Source organism: Dunckerocampus dactyliophorus, chromosome 8, assembly GCF_027744805.1.
Source record: "Dunckerocampus dactyliophorus isolate RoL2022-P2 chromosome 8, RoL_Ddac_1.1, whole genome shotgun sequence".
In the NCBI taxonomy this organism is placed as follows: domain Eukaryota; kingdom Metazoa; phylum Chordata; class Actinopteri; order Syngnathiformes; family Syngnathidae; genus Dunckerocampus; species Dunckerocampus dactyliophorus.
The window spans coordinates 825820-849793 of record NC_072826.1 but is presented as its reverse complement, the minus strand read 5'-3'; the positions used below and the strand labels follow the sequence as shown (position 1 = coordinate 849793).

The 23974-nt window shown below is 42.8% G+C and overlaps 1 protein-coding gene across 3 annotated transcripts in view; it reads left to right on the top strand.

Annotated features, from left to right (window-relative positions):
• pdzrn3b (PDZ domain containing RING finger 3b) overlaps positions 1–23696 on the top strand; it is a 99582-nt gene extending 75886 nt beyond the window's left edge. For 2 of the 3 annotated variants that reach the window (XM_054784219.1, XM_054784218.1), the window contains 7 exons: positions 13308–13561; positions 15101–15188; positions 16332–16430; positions 17382–17444; positions 19557–19658; positions 19800–19916; positions 20622–23696. In XM_054784219.1, coding sequence (XP_054640194.1) covers positions 13308–13561; positions 15101–15188; positions 16332–16430; positions 17382–17444; positions 19557–19658; positions 19800–19916; positions 20622–22130 — 2232 coding nt within the window. In that variant the 3' untranslated portion in view covers positions 22131–23696. Of the gene's footprint in view, positions 1–1915; positions 2218–13307; positions 13562–15100; positions 15189–16331; positions 16431–17381; positions 17445–19556; positions 19659–19799; positions 19917–20621 lie in introns of those variants that run through there. The other variant, XM_054784220.1, reaches the window with a different exon arrangement.
• Positions 23697–23974: the final 278 nt, after the last annotated feature.

Below are 23974 nucleotides of genomic sequence, written 5' to 3'. Positions count from 1 at the left end.
CTGAAAAGTAGGATTCCTTATTTATAAATGCAATATTTTTGTAGTTGGAGCATAAAAAACCTTCTAAATACGGTTTTTGACATCATGAGAGCCCTCTAGACATGAAATAACACCCCTATGGTCACCTTTACACTTGTAATACACAATATAGTTGGCATAATAAGAGTAAATAAGCCATTTAATACATAAGTAAGACTCCTGCTTGTGTGTGTTCCCTGGCGAACCTGAAAGAAAGGTGGACAGTAAGTGACGTCGGGCGTTTAGAGTTGAGTTTCAGATTTATTAGAGATTATTGTGTCTGTTGTGAGATAATTCAAACCCGCAATAAAAGGCTGCTGTTCCTGAGATCAAGTCAGATCCTTGTGTGTCTCACAAAACATTACAGTAACACTACTGACACCTAGTGACCAGTGTAGAAGAATGTGTTGAATGTGTTTTGTGAATGCCTTCTATCTGTATTTTAGTTCATTTAGTCATTTTCATGCTTGGAAATGCTTAATTTAAGCAAAATGTATGTAACATTTGCTTAAATCTGCGTATTTTTGACTAATAATAAGCCATATTCAACCACGAAACAGCATGATTTCTTTCATATATTTGTGAAAAACCACAATGGAGCAAAACTGTGAAATTGAAAGCACAAAGTAGTGTGCACGAGATTTCTGTAACTGAATAACTCTAAAACATTTAAATGTAACTAGAGCCTGTAAGTCTGACTATTCATGCAGTTGTCTTTGAGATGGATGTGTTGGTAGGTATCACTAGCCTATATCACTCGCAGCCAGACCTATTACACAAGCTCCCTCCAACTATTACCCATGGAATCTAGGTATGTGGTAAATTGAAACAATCTATCCTATGTCAGGAACTGGCAGGATCACAGCATGGAGTGCTGAACAAATAATAACCAGAAATACTGCAGGGATATTACCACTCCTTCACCTTGTGTCACATCCCAAATTCCTATAAAGTCAAACTCAAATAACATTTGCTGTGACTGTCTCAACTGGACATTTATCTCTGGTTGGCAACAACAGAATGAACCGCGGGACTGATGCCAGGTCTGGCTTATGCAGCCAGACGAGTTGTCCACACACAGGGCTGGATTGCATTTGTTTGTAGAAAAACACACAGGGAATGAATTGTTCACTTTTTGATGGATTAGTATACCAGAATCAACAGAGTTTGGGTCAGTATCAAACCGCTACTATAGTGAATATGACTTTTCCCTGTAGGCATGGAGGGAGAACGAAATAATTCAAAGAGGAACCTGTTTTCTGCCATCTGGACCATAATAGGTACACAATCTAATGAGTTCCAATCCCAAAAGTATGTCCTACAAATATAATGAGGTCCAGAGAAACAAAGATGTTTATTGCAGAAGTCGATGGCAAAGCTCGACGAGTTTCACCCTGAGTTCCTCAAGGCTCTGGATGTTTAGGGACTGTCTTGGCTGACACGTCTCTTCAACATTGCGTGGAAGTTCTCTCTCTCTCCAAGCGTCGTTTCTGTAGTGTTGTAGATATAATAACATATTTGCAGAAATGTGAGGGGCGTGCTCACTTTGTGACACACTGTATGTACTGGAAATGATGCATGTAGCGAAATACGATAACTGCAAACTGCATCATTAAATACAATCTGACAAAACTGGTCTTAATTTGCTCTTTCTTGTTTAACACATGCAGGGGGGGTTAGATTTAAGTACCTTCAGGCGCTGCTGAAAGAGCTTCATAGTCAAGTCATGATATACATAAACTCCTTATGTTATACATTAATTAGGACGTAATGCGCTTGAATGATAGGATATTATCCCCATGCTAATACAATCCATGAGTTAGCCCCCTCTCATGAATAATCAATGAGTGGCTGTTTAATAAACATGAGGGGGTGTATAAAGCACTGCTCGGGCTCTGGTGGCCACCAGTAGTTCAGCAGAGGGCTTGGAGAGAGGGAGCATGTGAGGTGAGGAGGGGGGAGTGTGTTTTAGACTGAGGGTTGAGGCACAGACACAAGCTGGGGGAGTCCAGTGTTGTCGGCCAAAGACAAACAGAGGGAATCATTCCAGAGAGAGGAAGAGATCTGCTCCTTGACTCTTACTGCCTGAGCAGCCGCAGGGGGAGCCTGCTTGGTGTGACCTCCTCCACCATGGGATGCAGCCTCTGTACCCTCCGGAAGCCCGAGGAGCATTATAAACTTCTCTATGAAGTCTGCCAGGTACTGTAAACAAACTTCCACAGCAATCACTTGCAAGATTTCTCAAGTTGTATTTTTTATTTTGTGCTTTGACACCAGCCTGCTGCTGCGACTGGTGCTTGTTTAAGGGGTCACTTGCTGCGTGGGAGGAGGAATAAAGTGGATTTGTTGTCGGCTGGTGCTCGTGCAGCTGAGCAGCCTGAACTCCGGCTGCAGGGGTCATTGTGAGGTGGTGCGCTTTGCTTAAAGGGAGAGGGTGATGGAGAGGTGACAGCTCTCTCAATGTGTCTGCTAGTGTCTGTGCGACCGCTGCCCACCTCCTCATTGTCACCCGAATGCTGACTCTGAGCTTTCTGCCTTTAACCCCTGTTTGACTTTTTCTTAAGTTTATATTTAACGTCAGACTGCTTGTTTTGCACATTTTTAGTCAGCAAAGAAAATAGAGCGGACAAAACAGGAACCATGAACAGGGCACACATGGGCTTCCCAGCATGCCTTGCGGGTAATAAATGCTAGTATTTTTTTGCATGTACATTAGGGCGTATGCGTTTATTTCATCTGTGCGGTAAAGTTACATTGTGTGTCCCACATGTGAGTGAGGTAGGCGATTGGGTTGATAACCTGTTGGTTTGTGATGTGTGAGTCAGGGCCCTGTGCAACCCTGGCTTGCCACAGTACGTACTATGCTGACCGTATGGAATTCATGACAACATATTTAGAAATGATCACCAAACTAGCGTAAACAAGATGGGTTCCCTATCCAATAACGGCTTCATTATGGAGACTAAATGCACAGGGGCGGCTTTTCTTATCAATAAAAATAAACTAATTAACTAATTAGTTCATTAAATAATTTAATGAAAATGAATGCAATAATTTGTCGATTCGCGAATGGGGATCTCTGTACTAATTGATCATATTAACCATTACTTCAATAATATGAATATATGAGTATAATGTACTTGCTTGTGATATACTTAATTCAATGCAATAATCCCTCGTTTATTGTGGTTAATTGGTTCTGTACCTGACCGTGATAAGTGAATTTCTGCAAAATAAGATGACTTATTTATAAATAGAATTTTTTTGTAGTTAGAACATAGAAAACCATGTTTACATTACCTGTTACATTATTGGAGCTCTCTAGACATGAAATAACACCCCTATAGTCACACTCATTGTACCCAATATAGTAGACATAATAAGAGAAAATAAGACATAATATAGACTCACACACTAGCATTGGGATGGTTCCTTGTTCTGCTTTTAAATCCTGTTCTGTACAGTACTTCCTGCGGTGGCTATTGTCTCGTCAGTGTAACATTGCTGACACCTAGTGACCAGTGTAGAACACTACATTTCACCACAACGTCTTTGAATGTGTCTTCTGAAAGCGTCTTCTGAATGCGTCTTCTGAAAGGCTTCCATTTGTATTGTAGTTCATTTTGTCATTGTTATACTTGCAAATGTTTAATATAGGCAAAACTTTGCTTAAATGTGCATGTTACTAATAATGGGCTGTAGTCAACCACAGAATAGCGATGATTTCTTCATTCATTCAATGCCATAAATGTATTTATACATTTTTATAATCCCGAACACTCGTTTTTGTTTTGTTTTGTGCGAGAGGCAAAAAGAGGTGATGATGTCACTCTTCACTAATGCATTAACACTTCAGAGCACTTTTAAGCCACAAAAACGGCCACAAGGTGGCAGAAGTGCATTTGATAAGAGCAGGCATCACGTTAGGACAAAGCACACATGAAAGGAAGGAGGAAGTGAGAGAGCGTGGAGGAGTGTAGCTTGCAGTAGGTTGCGCAGTGTAGGGAAATTTGAACGCATGCACACGCGTGCACGCGCACAGTTCAGTTCCAAATGTGAAAATTGTAAATAGTTCATGGTGTTATATTTGTGTTATTTTGATATTTCAGCAGTCACAAAAGAAAAAAACATTTGTGTCAAAGTGAAAGTTACGCTTGAAATGTATCTTTTCACAAAAAGCTGGTTTTCTCCCTTTTCTAGTCAGGAACGGATATTTTCCTGAAACTTACCTATGTTCTACTGCTGATTACTAAAGAACGGAAAAAGGTAGAAACACGTTGTTTTTTCTGATGACAGTAGTCCAATCTTTCTTTGGTAGGTTCCATGTTTATATAGCCATAGAACACAATATTCTGTGGGTCTTGAAAATCAGTCAAACTCATCTAAAATGGCCTCTACCGAAGGGGTTGTCTTTTGAAAAACGGCTGGGATTGAATGAGTTAATGTCTTCATAATTTTTTGAAACACCGTGATAGAGTGAAGCTGCAAAAAAGTGGCAAGGGATTACCGTCGTTTTCATTATTATCATTACCAGTCAATTCTGCTGAGTTTAAGTCAATATGTCAAGAACTTAGAGTGTGACAATCTCATATTTGACTGACCTCATTTGCTCCCAAAATGAACCTATCCCAAAGACAAGACAATCTGTTACCGTTCTTCTAAATGACTTCTCAGTTACTGTCACGTTTCCTTTGTCAGCTTGAATTAAGAGCTCATGTTCCATGCTGGTTGATTCATCACAGAGTGTTTGGATTGAAGTGCCAGTGTGGTCTAATGAGTGAAAACACAGACTTGTCTTGGCAGCACAACGTATGACGCTGACAGACTGTTGCACGGCTTCCTTTGGCAGTTTCTGTTACACTTTCAGATCCTTTTTTCCCTCTCCTTCTTTTCATCCCTAATGGACCCCAACCAAGCATTTTCATCCCATCACAGCAAATTACATCCCAATTTACTTCCCAGGGTAGCGGCTGGTTTAAATGAATGTAATGATCAAGCTCTCTCCTAAAAAGCAGGGGTCGGGACTGAAACGGGGTTCTTGTTTTTGTCGGCAAATAGCTGCCGTGGAAAGTGGCGGCTCACACGTCTCAAAGATAATAAATCAATTATAAATAATTAATCAATTATGAGCGCTAATATGGATGTCAGAAGCACTGGCCGTCCTCCACCCAAAACTGATCACCAATAACAGCAAAACATGACCTGTGGAAAAAGACCTGGCACTGCCTTTGTTCTGACTCTTCTTGGGTCACGATGGAATCTACCCAGCCAATAGTCCAGAATCGGCTCATTATTCATGTCATACAATTTTTATTAGGGCTCCGTCCTTTACAGAGGCGCTGTGTAAGTGATTGTTCATCCATTAGACAAGCCAGTCACCTATCAAGCCTGAGACAGTGGCAGAGATGGTTATTGAGTTATTTATGGTGCGCTGTGGAAGAACAATGATGTCTTGCGTGTATTTTATGTGCAATAATGTGTCGTGCATGCGGAGGAATAAGTAGGAGGGAAATTTTCACTATTTTAGTTGGTGCTGTAGGTTTGACTTGAGTCTGGCTTAAGACTTGATAAATGCTTTGACTTGACGGTCCTGAGATTTGGCCTGAAAGTACTCATTAGCTTTGATCGGGGATTGGCCAGGCATTGTCTCCCTTCACACACAGTGTGACTCACTTAAAGAAAGAATGACTTTGTCCTTCTTCAAATATCCAGCAGATGAAATGGAATGATAAGTGAAGACAGTTTCTTGGGCTCAACTGCACGTCCTACTATGCATATGCAAATATGCATTTTTAAGGGTTTAACAAGTAGGATTGGGTTCATGTGCTCTTGGCTCTGGAAAATACTTTATCTGCAGTCTGATTATATTTAATGAGGTATCTTGTCTTAGATTCTGCAGTCATGCCAAAAGCCTCACCTCTAAGAGTTCCCGAGCACACCGTTTTGATCAAATCACCCCAATATGTGGGTGCCTTTAACGTAACAAACGTGATTGCTTGATACCTGAAGAGTGTTTGATGTTGAAGATGAACGATGCAGGATAATAACTGCTGTGTGAAATGCAAAAAAAACAAAAACAAAAGGCCTCATAACTTCAGTGTACTGAATTTTTCCAGAACAACTATTGCAATCTCTTTTGAAAATTGGATATTTAATACGCGTTTGGCTTTTTTGTCCTTAAAAACTAAGCTTTTGGATAAGTGTTTCTACCTTTATTCATTCTTTAGTAAACAGCAGTAGAACATACTGTAGATAAGTTTCAGGAAAATATCAGTTCCCGACTAAAAAAGGGAGAAAACCAGCCCAAATATCTAAACAACTATACCACAACGTAAACAACACAAAAAAGGCTTGTTTTACATCAAAATAACAGTTTATTTACAAATATAACACCATGAACTATTTGCAATTTTCACATTTTGAACTGAACTATGTGTGTGCATGTGTGTACACGCATGTGCGTGCAAACGTGCGTGTGCATGCGTTAAACATTAAACTCCCTACAATGCACGCTTCTTCTCCTTCTGCTCGCAACACTGCACATTCTTCCACTTCCTTCTTGCTGTCATGTATGTTTTTTCGGTCTCACTCTACAGTAAGGTACACAAAAATGCAGTAGTTACTGTGGAACTAATGAAGAATTAATGAGGAAGTAATGAGTAGTGGTTAGGGTTAGGGTTAGGTAGGTTTGTTCCTCGTTAACTACTGTACTGTAATTTTGTGCACCTTATTGTAAAGGGTTTTTTTTCCATTCAAACTCACATGCCGAGCTCTTATCAAATACACTTGTCCCATCTTGTGGCCATTTGTATGGCTTAAAACTGCTCTAAAAGTGACATCCATTATTGCACAGTTGCGTCATCACCTCTGTTTGCCTCTCGTCTTTGGAACTAGGCGTTCGGGATTATAAAAATTTATAAATACGTCTTTGGCATTGAAAGAGTTAACAACGGAATATGATTAAAGAAGTCATTGATTTATGTGTGCTTCCTGGGCTCTGTGCCAGTGACCGTTGAGTTGTCATTGTCCATCGCATATGTCACTGTATTGATGAATGTAGGCATTATATTGGTCAAGTAAGGCAGCTGTGGCTGCTTTTTCAGGACAAAATGTGCAAAAGGATAGCTGGTGAATGTGTTTTTACATGTTTTGGGTTTTTTTAAACACCACTTGGTTGCATGGCGTGGAGAAAATATGACTACAAACAAGAAAATGTGCTTGTGTAATTTAAAAAAGCTGATTGTGCAAGTCCTGGAGAACTAGAAGTGTGATGTTCACGGTATGGTTCAAGGTACATCACTGCTGCGTAATATTGTGAGCACTACTGAATTACAACACCACTACTGTGTACGTCCATTAGGATCTGTGAAACCCAGCAAACATGGTGTTCAAGAGAATAGTTTCCCCTTTACATAATGACCATTAAAAACCTGAGCTTTGTCAGCCACGGGGCTTCTTTTTGAACTTGACCCTTTTGGCAGCAGGGAAGCCCTCGGTGCGCTCTTGAAATCAAAAGGTAAGCACCATGCGGAGATGCAAGTTTAGCTGTTTTGTCAGGGACTTTCTGGCACAAGCTTGGAAACTCAGTTCGACAGTCCAAGTGCAATTAATCTCTGCAAAAGCACGCTGCAATGGCTGTGGCGCCGTGGCGCCGTGGCGCCGTGCTGCGGCTCATCGAGGACCCAGAGCTTAATTAGAGCCCTCAGCATAAGATGACCATTGGGACTCTGATCCGCACTGAACTGATCCTGACTATTGTTTGTAGGCTAAGTCCTTTTATTTCTTCAGTCTCACCCTCTACTTCTCCTACTACTCATCGCCCCCTTCCAACCCAACTTCCCTGTCAAGGAACATCTTTTTAAGCAGAATCAACTGATCTGCTGAGCATAAGAAGCTTCGTCTTTGAAGCTTCCCAGGTGCCGGTGCCTCATTATCCATATTGCTGAGTGAAGGCTACAAAGATTAGCTCAAGAAACCGAGTCATTTTGCCAGATGATCTCAGTTTGATATTTCGGCAGTTGAGATGGAGACATTTGTGTTAAGACACAGTCAGACATCTGCCCCCCCTTCCCCACTGTCACACACCACTGTCATCAAAGCAGTTACTAAAACACACACGACTCTTCGATGGATGCAGCTCTGTAATGAGGCTTGACGCCGAGGGTGTCGGGTGACAAAGAAGGGATCACGAGCCCCGAGTGCAGCTACTGAAGCCTGACACTGTGGCTTTTTAATAACGGCTCAGATCAGCCGTGTTGTGCCGTCACATCTGTTAGACACTGGAGCAGGTGGCTTCTGCCAGGGGGGTGCACGAGTGGGTCTACATTTTGTGTGTCCAAAGCAAATGACAGAAGAGATCATAGTCCCAACAGAGACATAAAATGAGCCACGAACCCCATACAGGCAAACAAACCTAAATTACATATAAAATTTGCATATATATTGAGCCATTTTCTGTGTTACTATTATTAATATTTACTTTTTATTCTCCCGATTATTCATTTTGATTCCCTCAAAGGGAAATGTAATTTACACTCTTAACAGGGTGCACAAACGGTGATTGCACCCCTAAGCTGAGATCATGGTGGTCGTGTGGCTTGCTCAAGGTGGCATGCCCATGTGGTCCACAAATGACAAATGACTCCTGACTTCAGCTCATTATGTGTATTAAAGACCTCAAGACAAGATTGTTTACCAGCACAGGTCTGGAATAGGCTGGTGATAAAAAGACAACCTTGTTGGGGCTCTAAAGCCTTGGTCACAACCGGCCTACGTGCGCCCACGGCCGGTGTACGTGCGTGTGACGTGCTGAAATCAAGCCATAGACTGGCCACAGACCGGCCGAACAGGTTCTTTGTTATATCAAACAAACTCTATGGGTGCTCGGGTTTTTTCGTGACCATGCATTGTAGAATCTTGAATGACAGAAGACTGAAGATGGGTCGTGGATCGGAAAAGGGTAGAAACAAACTTTGTTTTTCTGATGACAGGTGGGAGTTTAATTTTTCTTTTGGTAGGTGTTTATATAGCCATAGAACACAATACCGTATTCTGTGCGCCTTCAAAGATCAGTCAAAATTGTCTAAAATAGCCGATACTGAAGGGGTTGTCTTTTAAAAAAATGGCTGGGATTGAATGAGTTAATTGTTCAACTGTCCCATGCCTAAAGCCGATTAGACGTGTCTTTGAGCAAGTGATCTCAAGTATCTTGCAAGCATCTTGCAGTTTAATCTTGTAATCCATGCTGAGAGCCTCGAAAGACTGCTGGACTGTCTTTGCTGTCAAAGAATCATTTGTACAGATTTTAAAGGCACACTTAAAAGGTATCTACAAACACATTCAGATATCACTGACTAGTTCTTTAATGTTATTCTTTCATTCTTTGAAAATGTGTGCTTTAAAGTGAAATGAAAGGGATTAGCTGCGTTTTTCAAGCAAGAAGGCCCACATTCAGGCTGCCACTCAAATGCTGCACAGTTCCCCAAAATAAGCCTGCACGCTCTCTATCGTGTCATCCCCCCTCCGCACTGTTCTGAAACACAGACTTTGAAGCAAACAGCTAAGAAGATTGCTCAGAAAGAGGAGGAAGGCATTTAACTGTTCTTTAAAATGTTCACCTATAAGGTGAATTTCCCAGGGTTTTCTCTTCCTGAGTATGAAAGGCTCTATTTTGCTTGGCAGCGTTTCGAATCTGTTCACCAAAACACTTGGCGTTTTAATGGGGTCCCTTTTTTTTCATTAAATTACTATGAGGTAACAACACTTTGTTGTTTTGCGCAAACAAAATGTATACCTTTATTGCTTTTATTAATCGCCTCAACTATATTATGGACAGTTTATCCTCTCTGTTGCAGTACAAGTCACCCCTGTTGTCCTCATTATGATTCTTCACAAGAATCCAGTCCGGCTGTGCCAAGGGCAGACAAGGATTAATTTTCATTGCAGGTCTGGCATAGACAAGCAAGGCATACTCATGTTTTACACAGACGTAGGTCTGTTATGCATGCTGGAAGTACTCTATATGGATATACAGGTTACAATGCATAGAGATACAATTCTGGAACATAAGGATACAGGTATGTTTCATAGGGACGCATGTTTGTTGATGGAGGATTTATTGAGGATCCAGTTTTTGTTCCATTAGAGTACCAGTCTGCAGGTCTCGGGGAAGGTCTGTTTTATCTGCATATAGGTCTGTTAACTGTGGATACACGTCTGTTACATGGGGATGCTGGTTGTTTTATTGGGATACATGTCTTTTCTATGGGGACACAGGTCTGTTATCTCGAGATACTGGTCTTTGTCGTCGGTATGCAGGTGTGTTATGTACAGATTCTGGCCTATTTCATAGGGAGGCAGGTCTGTTTTATCTGCATATCAGTCTGTTATATGGGGATACAGGTGTGTTGCGTTGGAACGCATGGCTGTTGCATTGAGGATCTAGTTTTGTTACATGGGGATACCAGTCTGATTCATTGGGATACAGAGCTCTTACATTGTGATACTGGTCTGTGGGTCTCAGGGAAGGTCTGTTTTATCTGCATATGGGTCTCTTAGTTTGGATACAGGTCTGTTATGAATATGAATTAGTTTTAGTTTTAGGATTCTTAGGATTAGTTTTATTGGCATACATGTCTTTTCCATGGGGATACAGGTCTGTATCATGGGGATGCTGGTTTCTTTATTGGGGTACATATCTTTTCCATGGGGATACAGGTCTGTATCATGGGTATACCGGTCTATTGGCAATGAATTCCAACACCACGACTGTGTGAATTCCTCAACAGCCACTAACAAAGAAACAAGAACAACCAAAGAAAGAAAATTACAAACGTGATGTGAAACAAAGTAGTATTCCTTTAAGTAGGACCATGCTGCTGTCTTGTCATTAAATTGATTTAACAGAGACCTCTTTCAGAGGATGCACCAGAGGTTGTCAGAGTCGTTTCTGCGAGACAGTCATGGTTCGTTATGTCAACATGGACAACAGCTCAGTTGCATCACAGAGGCAAATCCGGCCTGAGATGAAGTAATTTTACATTGGATCATTACATCTTTTAACTTGTAAATATATTCAAACTTTAACACAGGGTCGCCATAGCATAGTTAGACATCTCTCCGGCGATGAGGCCGTATGTATTGTGTCAGAGGAGTGTTGTGTGTTTTTTCCCAGTGTGCCGCAAAGGACCGTTCTGTGTCAGAGGTGAGAGTGGTGAATAGAGGCCGTGGGACCCCCTTCACAGCTGGGAGGAGACTCCCTCCATTGAGAGCACTGAAGCAGAATGCTCCAGGCTGAACAGAAGAAGGGGGCTAAAGGCTTTGTCTCTGGTTCACTGCCTTCAAGTAGCTCAGGGATTCCTGGCAACCAGGTTTGACTGCTGGAGACAGCATGCAGAGGGAAGAAAGCACAAAAGAGCTTGTATTCCTCAGCTGATGTGCAACATCACGGCTTGCTGGGGGGCACAAATGAGAATTGGGGCTGATTTTTGGGATGGTTTATTGCAGATCAACTACAAAAACAAAAAGCTAAATCAATCAAGGCCTCTTTTGTTCCCTGTTGTTTCTCAATATGTTTTTTCAGAAGTTACATTTGTATTTTGTGAAACAGTATGAAAACTTGCTTAGTACAACTTATTTTAGTACACCGTACTATATTTTAGTACACTGTATGAGTACACTTTGGCAGTGTAGATAAATTGGAAGTTTAGGTCTACTAAGATGATCCATTTGTCCATCAAGGTGAGGATTAGTATTAGTCCATGCTGGTTGGTAGTTGCTACGTACCCTCTGGTTCCTGCATGAAGGTCCCTCGTTTCCCCTGCTGTATTCATTCTTACTCGTCAAGTTTCGATGTCCAGCTATCATTCTAGAAACATTAATTCCTGAAATACAGCCTTGTCAGGCACACTTCGATATATGATACACTGAATGACCTACAACACTCCATACTTTTGCGCAAAAGCAACCGAATTGTAAGGAAGCTCAGTGTGACTTCAGTTTGCATGGTAGGATGAAGGTCCGGCGGAGGGATACCTCACGCACTGGAAAAATAAGAAAATAGAACAAAAATAAATAGTGTGAGATTAAATCTGATCTGGAGGTTGTCACCCTGGCAAAGTTAATTTAAGATATCCATGCAGGCGGCTACTTAGAAGGGTCACCTGGCTATCACATCTTGTGAATGGTAACTTGGACTTTACTCATCTCTGAGTCTTGTATTTATTAGCTTTTACCCACTTACAGTGTATAAAAATAGATCTGTAACCGGAAACCAAACTTTCAAAACACATTACCTGCCATTAAATGTACTCACATTTTAGCCATTAATCCAATGCCTTAGTCCAATTCTACCTCGGATATTGACAACAACCTCAAGTTCAACCAGCATTCCCAACTCTGTGTCCTCCACCTGGCCCCCCAGACAGAGCGGCATGATGTCAGGCTTCTTCCAGACCTCCATGTCTTGTGAGGGGTCCTGAGCGGGGGCATCCAAACGCGCATAGTTCTAGAGTAAGGTTCCTGGTTCTAGGGCGCAAAAGGGAAATAAGACAAGCAACCAATTCACACCTACGATCAATGTCGGGTCTTCACTTAGCCTACCATGGATGTTTATTTGAGTGTGGAAGGAAACCGGGGAACCTGGACCAGCGGCTTGAGCCTTTATTCATACATGACTGGCAATGAGTCTAATTACACCCTCATTTGACATCAGACCTTTGAGGAACTGTGAAACTATGAGTTATTATCGTGGTGCTTCACATCCCATCTCTTAGCCTCTTACTTTAGCTTCATCTAGTGAGGTTAACGCGTGGCACAAAATCCAATGTTTGTGACGAGAGGTTAAATACTGTATTTCCTGACTTTGCTTCATGAAAGACCGTTCATGTCCCTCATGACTTTGATTAATTCAAGAATGGGTTCACCTTATTAAAGTTGCATTGTGTTTGGTCTGACTCTGGCCCAGTAACATAACCTCACAGAGTGATGACTCATTACTCAAGCAGAGTATTCTTTCTGTGTATGTGAGGTTTAATGTCTCGTTTAATATATTGAAAAAATTAGGATGACCCACAGGTCATTGACCATTTGTGTGTTTGTTTATATGTGTGATTGTAAAACTTTGAGGATATCTGGACTACATGTATGCTACCATGTGTTCCAAGGTATTTTGAACACAACCCACAGGAGGCACCACAAATGTCACCAGTTTTATATGATGAATAGTGTATTTGCCGCTAATGTGTACCTTTTAGAATTTTGCCTAACAAGTTTTTTTTCTCTCTCTCCAGGTTAATGGCAAAGACCTGTCCAAAGCAACTCATGATCAGGCGGTGGAGGCCTTCCGTACTGCCAAGGATCCCATTATGGTGCAAGTTTTGCGCCGGGCCCCGCTGCCCAAAGTGGTCACCCCGCCCAGTGACACCCAGCTGTCAGATATCAGCACCCAAACAGAAATCACCCTCCAGCACATTATGCCCCTTGCCAAGCTGCCACCGCCTTCACCCTCCATGACAGTGCTTGAGGAGTACCTGCTTCCAGACGAGTAAGCACCAACACTGTTAAAAAACAACCAATCTTGTATTGGTCATGTATACAGTGCAATCTCGGTTTTCGCCTCATCAACGCAGGGGAACAGCACTAATCAGGAAGAAAGGAGACGGACGCTGAGTTATTCTTCATTCTGTGTGCGTTCAATGGACATATAAACCACACACACACACGCATAATAAAGATGATTAAAGGATTCCCGGGCTGGAATCTGTAACAAGTGTCCCAACTGTAAAAGCACCACTGTTCATTCTTCACAGAGACTGAGTCAACGCGTGGATGCTTGGTTCGGGCGCTGTTTGGCCGTACCAGAACAGACAGTGTACGAAAAATGAGACATATTTTTGTCAAAACCCTACGAACACGGAGGCGTATAAAAACTGAGGGTCCACTGTAGTATGGTCAGTAGAATGTGTAGCTTGCCAAATAGGGGCTATCCACACGGAAACGTTTTCAGGTCAAAACAGCAGGTCAAAAGTATTTCATCGTTCCAGCCTCTCAGCCACACGAGAACGGCGTTTTGGGTGACCTGAAACGGCTTCCAGAGTGGGAAAATCTGAACACGGCGGCTTGTCATTACAGTGTAGACAGGCAACATGAGAACGATGATGTCACCGACCCACCGCAGCCTCGGAAGTGAGCTTTGACACAAGTCCACATGATACTTGAATATTTCGACTGACATGACTGACCCCAGTCGTCTTTTTCCACTTTGTCCTCAGTCTAAATGAGACTTGGAAAACAGAAGATGACGGATTTATGTGCATGCGTTCCTTTTTCTTCTATAGTTTGGAGTGTCACATGGTTCCGTCTGGTTGCGACTATTTACTAATCTGACACAGTGCAGACGCAAATGTTTTTTAACCCGGCAAAAAAAACCAAAACAGAAACGTTTCTTTGTGGACAGGACCTGACTTGCTAGTCATGGAGATATAAAGAATGTAATTCTAGCATGGAGTATGTCTTGTGCCGCCGTCATTTTAGTTAAACACATGACTGTGCTGCGTTTAAAAAGTCACTTAGCAGTCAAACACAGACAGACTTTTCACACAGACTGTTAATTGTTAATTGGGAGCGTGACACCTTATCTTCTCTCCCAGCCCACGGTGCCGTGATCACACAGCAAGTGTTTGAGCCTTGATGGGAACACGTACCTGTCACAGGAGTCGACGACTCCCCCTGGGCACACAGGCCAATTAAATGGAGAGCTGCGTTCGTGGATATTTGAAAATCCCCTTTGTTATCCTTCTGTGTCAGGTCCATAAGCGTAAAGAGTCTGGCTACATTTTGCACTCCTGGGTAGCAGCAGTTTGCCTTTAAGGGATTATTGTGAATTCTTTAATTGATTTTCTTGTCAAATTAATAGCAGAGCATTTTAATTTATGATTAGCCTCTAGGTCACGCTGCAGTTTTGACTCAAGTGAGATATCTACATTAACTTCCTGTCTCGTCACTTTTTTCAAGTTTGGGGCAAAATTAAATTACGGTATGGCATGTTTTTCATTTAAAATGTATTTTTATCCTTTCTTTGCAGGCATCCTCCTGGGCATGAATACTTTGACCCCAATGATTTCCTGGATGGCATCAATCAGGACATAGAACGTGAAGAGCTAGAATATGAGGTAAGAATCATGTTTTCCGAATGTAGATCAAACAAATGCATTGTTGTCCCGTAAAGACCACAGCTCGCCTTTGTGTCTCCAGTCAATGGCCCAATATGTCCTACTTACTGATGGCCTCTCTTCCCAACACAGACCCTGATACTAGTCCTGATAGGAATCAAGTCACTGGTTTACTCCAGCAGATGCTCAATAGCGACATCATTACGCATTAGTGACAGGACCTAATAAGTCTTCCCAGAGTCCTGCGCCGTCCAGATGATTGGATGCCAGATAATTAGATGGCACAGATAATAGATCAGTAGTGATGAATCTGTTGATGCACGTTAAGAATGCCTGGATGAGACCATAATGTAGCTGTGGGGTCACAGACTCTTTAACCTCCACCCACCCCCCCGCACACTTACCAGAGAAATGAATAATATCCATGGATGGCCTATGAGGGGAAGAGCAGGAAGGTTCAGGTTGGCCCAAGTGCAGATTGGGAGCAGCTAAACATGACAGACCTGACAATGTCCTTTTATTGAAGGCCATCAATTGTAGTGTTCCTGCAGCTGGAATCAGGTACATTTCGCTATGTTGTCATCCATTTTGGCATTTACAATTTTATAAAGGCCTTGAAAAATGCTGGATGGGGAATTTTGGTTAGCATCTAACCTAATCAATTTTTACCGTAAGAAATGCCGTAAATTCCGGTGTATATGCCGCACCCACTAAATTTAGAGGAATAACCCGATTTGTACATATATAAGCTACACCGAGTTAAGAGAGGGCACATCTTGGAGCTTTTGTGTGTTGATCCCTGACGGAGGCTTATCCAGCCCCTGAACAACGCAGCCACTATCTGTACCTGTATCTAGGAGATTACAGGTGTTGACAAGTGGGAAGCAGGACCACGTCCGCCTGCTGTTCACGGCATCATTTCTCATTCTGTCAGCGGGCCTCTTAATAAGCCAATAGCTGCTCTGTGTCTAGCTGCAAGATTAATTGCAGTGATTGATATATCACTCTTCCACAGGGATCCCATTTCAGAGTCAACTTTCCAGACACACATGAAAACAAATTTTCTTCTCAATGGTTGATTAAAAAAAGTATTTGTCTTCTGTGGATGTTTAACATTAATATGTGCTAAATATGTCTGAACAGGAGGTAGAGCTGTACCGAGCCAACATCCAAGAGAAGCTCGGCCTGACCATCTGTTACAGGACTGACGATGAGGATGAAGCAGGGATCTATATTAGCGAGGTATAATAGAGCTATAATCTCTGTCATAAATTGGAATGACTGTCTCTGTAGATTGTCATGCTAATCCACAAAGGCTGAATGGAGGCAAATGGACTCTTTACTGAACCACCTAAGAATGCATTTGGATGACAGGTGGAATATCTTCCACAAACAGGAGTCCAGTTGCCTCGATTCAACCGCATTGGAACGACTTTACACAAACCGCTGCCGTACAAAAGCAATTGGCATTTCACAGGACCCAGCGCACCAAAGCCATTGCCTCTTTCAGCTTCTGCCATCAGGCAGGAGATGCCGAGCAATGAAAGCCAGGACAAACCACCAAAAAAACAGCTTTTACTCAAGACAGTAGAGTCGAGCTTCTTTCCACTGCAACACAGTGCAACTTACAGTCGCTCCCTAGCTCTAGTGCAGGTTTTCAAAAATTAATACATGATTGCTGTTTCATGGTTGACTATGGCCTATTATTAGTCCAAAAATATTGAAAGACAAGTTATATGTAGTATTCTGTTCACTAGGCGTCACTAATGTTACACTGATGAGACATTACAGCACCTTGGATACAACAGTGCATGGAGTCAGCCACAGCATGTACGACATGATAGAGTGAAAAAAAGTTCTCCTTACATTCTGTGTGGAAGTGGTAAGTTTTTAGCTTATTACTTTGTCCTTCTTGCTCACTCCGTTTGAAAGACTTTCTTCAGTTTAGAACAAATAAATTTTCTAAATTTAAATTATTGGAGGTCATGAACGGATTTTCTATTCCCTAAAAATATTCAATTTATTAACATTGAATCATACTTCACGGAAATTCACCTATCGCCGTTGGGTCTGCAACCAATTAATCGACTGTATATGTTATGTGTATGTTATTCATTCCATACCAAAACTGACATTGCAGAGAGAATCTTGAAAAGTATTTCATGCCTTGTTATTGTTTTATTCTTACCGTAGATCGACCCAAACAGCATTGCTGCTAAAGATGGCAGAATTAGAGAAGGTGATAAAATTGTCCAGGTAAGATATTTTCATTTTTTATGCTTTATATTTTGTTTATTTTTTTCTTTACCCTGGTTCATGAGTGTAACCTAATTTTGTTGTATGTTTATACAGTACAATGACAACTAGGGGTGCGTTATCGGTCCGATATGAGAAATTATGAAGTCATACCGATAAATTAACATTAAAAAATAGCTCCAAAAACCGCTAAGGCGAGATTACCAATACAGTGTGTAGGTGGGCTACTTTGCAAACAGCCTGCCGTAACTTCCCCTGAGCTCACTTGGAAACAAGAAACTTCTCACGGTTTCACAGGAAGACATTTGCCAAATTCCGCTATGAGGGAAAAGAACATCGAGCTTCAACACATCAGCCACTTGAGACGCCAGCATCGCTACGATGCTGCAGCATTTGAAAAGTGCAAACAGTTTGCCAGAGACGACCTGCGATCTGCGAGTTCATCATGGAAATGATGGCGCTGGACGACCATCCCTTTCGATCGCTGACAATACCCATTTTTGTAGGCTAGTAAACCCCTTGGAGCCACAGTTTGTACTTCTGAGCCACCTCTATTTTTTAATGTTTTGTTTGTCGTAGTGATGGCATGATATTTGGTAAGGACAAATTCACAGGCACAGTTTGTCAAATCTAACTTTGTTTGAGTCGTTCTTTCCTCCAGGTCTGCACAAACTACAGTTGAATCTAAATTAGATATATAAAGTTATTGGTTATTGTTATCGGGCTTGAGAAGCAGGAAGTTATTGGTGTCGGCTTGAAAAAGAATATTATGCATGTCAAATGACAATAAAGCAATGTCATCAAATATTTTAATATATTTAAAATATTATGTCCAACTATCGTGGGATCACACTTCTCAGCCTTCCTGGTAAGGTCTACAGTCTGGAGGGGAGGATCCGCCGGATAGTTGAACCATGGATTCAGGAGGAGCAGTGTGGTTTTCGTCCCGGTCGTGGAACTGTGTACCAGCTCTACACTGTTAGCAGGGTCCTTGAGGGTGCATGGGAGTTTGCACAACCAGCCTACCTGTATTTTTTGGACTTGGAAAAGGCATTCGAGAAATGGTGGTGTTTCTCGAGGAATTCTTTGGGGAGTACTGTGTGAATAACGGGTACAGGACAGCCTAATTCAGGTGGTTCGTTCCCTGTATGACCAGTGTCAGAGTTTGGTTCGCATCGCTGGCAAAAAGTCGAACCTCTTTCCCGTGAGGGTTGGACTCTGCCAGGGCTGCCCTTTGTCACCGATTGTGTTCATTACTTTTATGGCCAGAATTTCTAGGCTCAGCCAGGGTGTTGAGGTTTTCCGGTTTAGTGGCTGCAGGATTGGGTCTCTGCTTTTTGCAGATGATGTGGTCCTGCTGGCTTCATCGACCTTCAACCCTCACTGTATTAGTTTGCAGCCGAGTGTGAAGCAGCTGGGATGAGAATCAGCACCTCCAAGTCGGGGTCCATGGTTTTCGCTCGGAAAAGGGTGCCATCTCCGGGTCGGGGACGATATCCCACCCCAAGTGGAGGTGTTTAAGTACCTCGGGGTCTTGTTCACGAGTGAGGGACGGATGGAACGTGAGATCGAAAGGCAGATTGGTGCAGCGTTTGCAGTGATTCAGACTTTGCATCGGTGAAAAGAGCTGAGCCGAAAGGCAAGGCTCTCAATTTACCGACCGATCTATGTTCCTACCCTCACCTATGGTCATGAGCTTTGGGGAGTGACCGAAAGGACAATATCGCAGGTACAAGCAGATGAAATTAGTTTTCTCCATAGGGTGGCTGGGTTCTCCCTTAGAGATAAGGTGAGAAGCACTGTCATCCGAGAGAAACTCGGAGTAGAACCACTGCGGGCGCCTCCCTGGGGAGGGCACATCTGACCAGTAGCAGGCCTCAGGGAAGACCCAGGACATGTTGGAGAGACTATGTCTCTCAACTGGCCTGGGAACACCTCGAGATCCGCCGGGAGGAGTTGGATGAAGTCGCCGGGGAGAGAGAAGTCTGGGCTTCTTTGCTTAGGCTGCTGCCCCCGCAACCCGACCTTGCATTTTCTATTTATTGATGTGTCTTTGGAGGATTTCTCAGAGAAAGATCTTATATTTTCATATTTTCCTTTGTTGTCTTCAAGATCAACGGCATCGAGATCCAAAACCGTGAAGATGCAGTTATGCTGCTGACCAGTGAAGGAAACCACAATATCTCTCTGCTGCTTGCCAGACCAGAGATTCAGGTAATTTGGATCAAACAGGTGCCACCTGGCTAAACAAAAAAAAATACATATTTGAATGTCAGTGTACTGAAGTCCAACATCTAATGATAAATAGTATGTTTTTGTTGAATAGCCATGCCTAATAAAGCATATCTTCTACAGCTGGATGAGGGCTGGATGGATGATGATAGGAATGACTTCCTCGATGACCTCCACATGGACATGCTGGAGCAGCAGCACCATCAGGCAATGCAGTTCACTGCCAGCATGCTGCAGCAGGTACGTCGCCACACACACCATACCGTACACACATGCACACACACCACACAGACACACTAAGTCTCAGTGTGAGGAGGCGATGCAGATCTATTAATCAGCTTTAAAACATAAATGACTTAATGCCTGAGCCAACCCTGCTGATGGTTCAGCTGTTCAGATGTTAGCTGATATTCTATTCATCAGACATATTCATTGGTGGGAGACAACGAAAACAGACACACATGCATGCACATGGCAATGTATTGAGGCTGGCAAAATGATCAAGTTCATTTTCATTTCTTGTGTGATTAATTAATTTATAGTGCACACGAGACATTTTTTTTCTGAACGAGAAATCTTGTCAAGTTTTAATCTCGCGAGATCTTGTGAAACCCCCAACATGTAATTCAACATGTTTTTAAATGTTAACCGAAAAATGAACCAAGAAGTTCAACATTAGCGTCGACAGCCACAAGAGGGCACTCTACGTATGCTGGTGATGACTATATTCTGATTGAGTAATGTGGAATGTGATTGGGAGCTTGGTGAACTTGCGTACTTGTAGAAAGTGGTGGGATGGATATTATCTTAATCGGTGCAATGCAGTCATTTTGACCGACAGCCAACGCGTTGCTGCAGTTTAGGCGCCACCAACTAAATTTAGTCAGTCAATAGTTGTACAGTGCAACAGTATTTATGAGCCTTGTGTGTTGTCTGTATGCACAGAAGAAGCACGAGGAGGATGGAGGAACCACTGACACGGCCACACTTCTCTCCAATCACCACGAAAAGGACAGCGGAGTTGGTCGCACCGATGAGAGCACGCGCAATGATGAAAGTTCCGAGCAGGAGAACCTTGCTGATGACCAGACCACATCCTCCAACACACTGAGCAGCTACAGAAAACTGACCTACAGCCAGGACACCCTCGGAAGCACCGACCTACCCTTCAGCTGCGAGTCTTTCATCTCTGCAGACTACGCTGACACCGACTTTCTTGGTATCCCAGCAGACGAATGTGAGCGCTTCAGAGAACTGCTGGAGCTCAAGTGCCAAATGAGAAATGGAGGAATTCAGAGCCTGTACTGCCAAGGTGGCGGGGCAGAGGGTCAAGACCAGGAGGTAGTGGACAAAGATCTTGAGTTGCTCAATGAGGAGCTGCGTAGCATCGAGCTGGAGTGCTTTAATATCGTCCGTGCCCACAAGATGCAGCAACTTAGAGAGCAGTGCCGTGAATCCTGGATGCTCCACAACAGTGGCTTCCGCAACTACAACACTAGCATAGATGCACGCCGCCATGAGCTGTCAGATATTACAGAGATGCCGGAAAAATCGGACAAAGATAGCTCCAGTGCCTACAATACTGGGGAAAGCTGCCGCAGTACTCCTCTGACATTGGAGCTGTCTCCAGACAACTCCCTGCGTCGTGGGGCAGAGAACCAGGGCCCAGCTGGGCCGTCCGGCTCCAACGGCAGGCTGCTCAAATCTCTCCTGTCCCCTGTCCAGGAAGCTTGTGGCCCCAGCCGCAGCAAAGCCCTTTCAAAGGATGCAGATTCTCCACAGGGAGAAAGTAAGGAGAGGAAACTGGGAGAGTCCAGCAAAGCAGGGCGGAGCTTTGCTCAGCCACGTTCACCTTACAAGCACGCCCATATCCCCGCCCACGCCCAGCACTATCAGAGTTACATGCAGCTGATCCAGCAGAAATCCGCCGTAGAGTACGCCCAAAGCCAGATGAGCCTGGTCAGCATGTGCCGGGACCCCATCACTCCCAATGACCTGGTCCCAAAGATGGAGTGGAAGGTGAAGATCCGAAGCGATGGCACCCGTTACATCACCAAGCGGCCGGTTCGTGACAGGCTGCTGAGGGAGCGCGCCCTCCGCATACACGAGGAGCGCAGCGGTGTGACCACAGATGACGACGCCGTAAGCGAGCTGAAGATGGGCCGCTACTGGAGCAAGGAAGAGCGGAAGCAACACGCGGTCCGCTCAAAGGAGCAGAGGCAACGCCGTGAGTTTATGAAGCAAAGTCGAGCCGATTGTCTCAAAGAGCAGGTCAGCGTGGAGGACAAAAAAGAACCCAACATTATCGAACTCAGCCACAAAAAGATGATGAAAAAGAGAAATAAGAAAATATTTGACAACTGGATGACCATCCAGGAACTGCTGACCCATGGTACCAAGTCACCAGATGGTACGAAGGTTTACACCTCACTCTTGTCTGTGACCACAGTCTAAGTCCTGCTCTCAGTTCAACCAGAGAGGAGTGACTGGAGGGTGAAGAAGTGTAAAAAGGACACTATCAGATTTCTTCTTTGTTCAATGTGGAATAATGTAAATAAGAAATAAGGAAAGACTTTTATGGAAAGTTTCCACTGCTTTGGGGAAAAGAAGGCCCTTGAGTGATGCCTTGATTTGACTGGATATGGTTGTGGGGATGATTGTAGGAAACCTTTACCAAATGAATAACTTTTTCTACCTTTGTGCTTGCTCTTTTGAATAATAAACATACTTTTTTATTGGAAGTATGAAAAAAGTGCCATACATAAACAGCCAGCATTTACACTATGTTACATGATTTTGTTGTTACTACATTGTATATCTTTTATCAGTATTTTTCTGCTTTGCATACTCTGCTTTTATGGAAGACAATAGTAGAAAGCAATCCTTTTCAAAAGGACTTTTGTAAATAAGTACATGTTTGCTGCAACTACATGTTTTAAAAGAAAACTGCACTTTTGGGGGGAATTTTGCCCGTCATCCACAATCCTTACGTGAGACATAAACACACGTCTTTCTCTGTAAACATATAAAAACAGATCAAAAGTCGCAGCACATTAATGCACATAACGGGACACACCTACTGTATTCCTTCTGCAATGCCTGCGATGAAAACACCTCCAAAAACCTCCTACAAGGTTTTATGGTTTTATGTCCATGCCGTGACCATGTAGTAGCAGGTACAGTCATGATAACATTTAATACTTACAGTATTTTGCCGTACTTAGGTTATTTTTGTGCCGTACTTTGGCGCACTGATTTCACATAACCACATAGTAAGGAACGCTAAGCCTAGCTTTAAATTTCCAAACTCCAAAAAAAAACACAGCAGCAGCAATGATGGCAGCTCCGATATGTAGCGTTACCTTTTGGTAGTGTCCTGAGGCATTGTGAGCGCGGTGCTGACACACTGTGAGCGAGTGTGTGGTGAAGCTAGCTGGTGTGGTGTGGCGGTGTCGCTTCATTCCCAATTCTTGGGCATAGCAATGTTAATAACAATAATAATAACAATGTCGCTGTAGCTTGCGTAATATTATACGTACTTGTGTGTAAATGGAGCATTGTTGGCCTTTTTTGGAGTTTCTTTGAGAAGGCTTTGTAGGCCTAATGGGTGCGTCCCATTACGTGCATTCGCATTCTTACATATTTACAATGCGCAGAAAGGAGAAAGACATGTGTTTATGTCTCACATAAGGACTGTGGTTGATGGGTCAAATTCCCCCAAAAAATGCAGTTTTCCTTTAACTTTATTTTCCCTTAAATGGTGCTGAGTCCCCAAAGGTAACACCAACAGCTATGTACCAACTGTTACATCATGTAGAGCTCGTCAAAGTGCATGTGCCTACTGTATGTTTAGGAAAAAGGCATTTCTTTGTGTTTGTTTAAGCACACTTTATAGTCACTTTCTCTTTCTTAGGCCTTCATGTACTGAAGAGAATAACATCCTAATAAATCCTTAGTTAGACGCATAATTTGACATCCTGGAAAATGGCAGAAATAAATTATTGTTTTATATATGATGAGCATGTTTGTCGGAATGGTTTGTTATAATTGTTGAGTATACCTGCTACTAGAAAAAAAGAGTAACTCAGAATAAACCTGTTCCAAAAAGCATGGAATGGCTTGTGACAAATATAGCATAACGTAACACTGCCTCCATTAGTGTCTAATGAAATAAAAATATGTTTAAAAACATAAAACTCCACTCCAGTTGATCAGATCATCCCCAGACTTGATGCGTATTTCTTTCAGTGTTAATACATTTTCATAGAGCCTCAGCATGACCGCAGTTACATGACGAC